Genomic DNA, 4,158 nt, shown 5'->3' on the forward strand with positions numbered 1-4,158 from the left:
TTACTGAATTTTGGATTATAGTTATATCAATACTAAATCATGGTCTCATACATACCCAGCCGATCAGCAAACATAATGGTGGTCCCTGATTGGCCGACGGACACCACCAACAGCTAATTACGGACCACTGAGGAAAGGCATACCATACATACGCAGCCGGCCACAGTACTTGCGTGCTCTGCTTGTGCAAGTAATAACAAGTAATGACCCAAATAACCGATTTAGATAAATGAAAGAAAACATATCACAGGTTATTTCCGGATACCTTGTGTTCTGACTTGCAAACAATATACAGTAACTGGGGTCCCTCCGTGCCTCTCAGTTTCTGAGCAGGTAGTATCGCGTCACTTCAGTCAATTTGGGGATCCTTAACATGAAAAGGTTTGAGAACCACTGCCCTAAGCAATGCCCACTACTGTATGTTTGAAAATAACATATCTATGTTGTTTGATGTACTTCAAACCTACAATCTACAAGCACGTGGCGATAAGTGAGTGTCTCATCTTTTTGCAGGTTGCAGGTCTTGCCAAACAGAGTACATAGAGACGGTCTGACATCATGGACCTTGGATATTTATGACTGACATCATAGTGACATAGCGAGTGAGTGAGTGCATTATATACACATCATCATTTTGCAGCACCTTTAGAATGTATTTTACTTCCCAATACAATGATGGAAGAGGTGCAGCTATCTGAGATCAAGCCCTTGCTGAAATACAAGGATTCATTCACCTTCCAGGAGGATAATCACCAGCATGACATTGAGACGCCTCATGGTGTCCTGCATGTGACCGTGAGGGGTGTGCCCAAGGGCAACCGACCCGCCATCCTCACATACCATGACATCGGCCTCAACCACGAGTCGTGCTTCAGCACCTTGTTCAACCACAAGGACATGCAGGAGATCACGCAGCACTTTGCCGTGGTCCACGTGGACTCACCTGGACAACAAGAGGGAGCTCCGCCCTTCCTCACTGGTTACCGTTACCCTACTATGGATGAGCTCGCAGAGATGCTGCCCTCCGTGATGAACAAGCTCAAGGTGAGGAGTGTGATTGGCATCGGCGTCGGAGCGGGAGCTTATATCCTTGCACGATTGGCGCTAAACCACCCTACCCTGGTGGAAGGCCTTGTCCTGATCAATGTTGACGCCGGTGCCGAGAGCTGGGTTCACTGGGCCGCTTCCAAGCTGTCAGCATGGACCAGTAGCCTGGTGGACATAGTGATGGCTCACCACTTTGCTCAGGACATCAATCAGGACAATCTGGCGCTATTCTGCGTCTCCTACCAGCACCGTCGCGATCTGGAGATTGAGCGCCCAACCGCAGGTCTGAATGAAGATAAAGCCAACACACTAACCTGCCCTACTCTGTTGGTGGTTGGAGACACATCACCTGCCCTAGAGGCTGTGGTTGAGTGCAATTCCAGGTTAGATGCAGCCAAAACCAGTTTGCTAAAGATGAGTGATTGTGGAGGCTTCCCACAGGTTGTGCAGCCTGGCAAACTGGCTGAGGCCTTCAAGTACTTTGTTCAGGGCATGGGATACATCCCGTCAGCAGGAATGACTCGTCTGGCTCGCTCTTGTACCACTTCGTCCTACAGCACCATTTCCATGGACGTTGAGAAACCCTGTGGTGTCCAACACTCAGTACTTTCTTCTGTTGTTATTCGTTAATTCCTTTTACGGCATTGACTCTGATAGAGGTTGGTCGTCTATGAGAGAGTCTGTGTCTGTGCAGAGCTATAGTCTCACAAAGTGCTACGACAACAATCATCGACAACTTTGTATGCCACACTGCCTGAAGACCACCAAGATTAACTAAAGGTAATTAAATACATGCAAACTTTCGGTTGCTTAAACTTTTGCATGCCTAAATATGGGGTCAAGCCCAAAAAGAAAAAAGCTATACGCATTACACAATATACACCTTTACATAAACATTGATGACTGGAAGTAATAAATAAAATCACACGTGTGTGAAGTGAGGGGCGCTCTTATCATCATACGTCATCCTACAAGGCCTTCCAAGGCCAGTGAGTCCTCCAACTGTGCCTTGGTCTGCCCTGGGTCTCCTCCCGTACCTCCCTAGGGAGACGCCCGAGAGGCATCCTAACCATATGCCTGAACTACCTAAGCTGGCTCCTTTCCATGCTGAAAAAGCAGCGACTCTACTCCGAGTCTCTCTCGTGTGACTGAACTTCTCACCCTATCTCTAAGGGAGATGCCAGCCACCCGACGAAGAAAACTATTTTGGCTGCTTGTATTCGCAACTTTATTCTTTCGGTCATGACCCATACTTCATGACCATAGGTGAGGTAGACAGAGAGCTTTGCCTTCTGGCTCAGCTCTCCTTTCGTCACAACAGTGCAGTACAATACCAACCCTGCTGCTCTGATTCTCTGGCTGGTCTCCTTCTCCGTCCTCCCCTCACTCGTGAACAAGACCCCAAAATACTTAAACTCCTTCACCTGGGGTAATGTCTTATTTCCTACTTGGACTGCACAATCCATTGGTTTCCGATGCACTGCACTCAGCGGGTGCAGTACTTTAGTTAGACTAGTCATTGGTCCAAAAAACGGCAACCCACCTCAAACCCACCTCAGGCGCTAGTCCGAGATGCGTACGCATGTTGAACTAATGCTCCGTCGGATTATAGTATGCCTCCCCTACTCCGCTATCAATTGAAAGAGGAGGGCAATTTTGAATTCATCACACATCAGAATCATGACTGAATAATGAAAAATAGAATTAGAAATATTTTAAGGTTGTGAGCTTTAAGCGCGCCACCGCGCAACGCAGTCAAATTATACACACAATGGAACAAAACAACTCGTCACTCGAGTGAAGTGAAAAGGTATGCTGTCATGTCATGTAGGACTGTGTGTGGACATTTTTCTTTAAATTAAATTATAGCCTACTTGCAGTGTTAGCTGCAAGTAGTTTTACTCCACATGTATTCTTCTTTTACTAAGTGTCCACTCAAGTCATTCTGTGCAGTTGACAGCTAACCTAGTGGTTAGTGGATGGGGGGAGTGTTTATGCAAGTATCTAGGGGTGGAGACAAGTATCTATTGTCACACCCATTCCTGGGCTCAAATTCTAGGAAACTTTGAAGGTGGAATTCTCTAATTTGACATTTCTGGTTCAACAAGATTCAAATGGTCATATCTTCTTAATTTCCCCCCCCAATTTCAATGATCACAGTGTGCAGTTTCATAATATGTAAATAATTGAAAAATGACCATGTCCCCCTTGTATATCAAACCACTGTCCCCGGTCACACATGTCACATGCTACTTGAAGCATAACACATTTTATTGTTACCCCAACTTTCAACTCCTGAATTTACCTTAATCCACTAATTACTTATGTACTTATCCACTTACACTAATCCACTTACTTATGTCATTTGGATAAATCTAAGGATCATTAAAAAAAACCTTGAACGATTACTATTGCAATTTATTTTGGGTCACACCCCTTTTTAGCTTAGATTGACTGGCCTATCTTTGCCTCTCTCTCCTCTTCCTGAAGCATTGATGAGATCAATTGCCCTCAGTGTCATCACCTGTGACGACCAGGTGAACTAGGTTGCTAACGAGCTATAGACACTATATAAACTCTGGGCTGTGTGTGACCACCTTTCTGTCTTTCTTGAGCTTGAGTTGATGTGGCAGGTTCTCTGTCAGGTCCAGTGGACGGTGTAATTAGTTTCTAGAGCGGTGCTGCTCAAAGTGGGGGGTTGTTGGACTTCCAAAAAATAGCAGATATACAAGATCATAGTGCGTTATGTGACGTGCTATGATGGCGTAGATCTGCTATTAGCAGATATACAAGATCATAGTGCGTTATGTGACGTGCTATGATGGCGTAGATCTGCAGATATACAAAATCATAGTGCGTTATGTGACGTGCTATGATGGCGTAGATCTGCTATTTTTGAACATCTTTAACTAAAAATACCTATGTTTGTATTGGCTACTAAAATGGCTGATCTGCAAGCTCACAATGTGTCGCATTACTTGGACACTTGGATGAAAAAAAATGAACACATCTTCTGTCATGGGGGTCCCTGGTACATATTTTCAGCTACGGGTCTGTGGCCAGTGGCCACATACAGTACATCAATCTGGGGATCACTTTTCTAGAAGGGAA

General features: G+C 45.2%; 1 protein-coding gene across 1 annotated transcript; it reads left to right on the forward strand.

Annotated features, from left to right (window-relative positions):
* Positions 1-672: 672 nt before the first annotated feature.
* LOC308333854 (protein NDRG3-like) lies at positions 673-1,677 on the forward strand (the record flags this gene model as incomplete). Its single annotated transcript, XM_080790360.1, has 1 exon — positions 673-1,677. One exon carries the CDS (start codon positions 673-675, stop codon positions 1,675-1,677), a length of 1,005 nt encoding a protein of 334 aa, XP_080646486.1.
* Between the last annotated feature and the right edge of the window lie 2,481 nt (positions 1,678-4,158).

The sequence above is a fragment of the Protomyctophum bolini genome (assembly GCF_963924005.1).
Source record: "Protomyctophum bolini genome assembly, chromosome: 2".
NCBI classification, from domain to species: Eukaryota; Metazoa; Chordata; class Actinopteri; order Myctophiformes; family Myctophidae; genus Protomyctophum; species Protomyctophum bolini.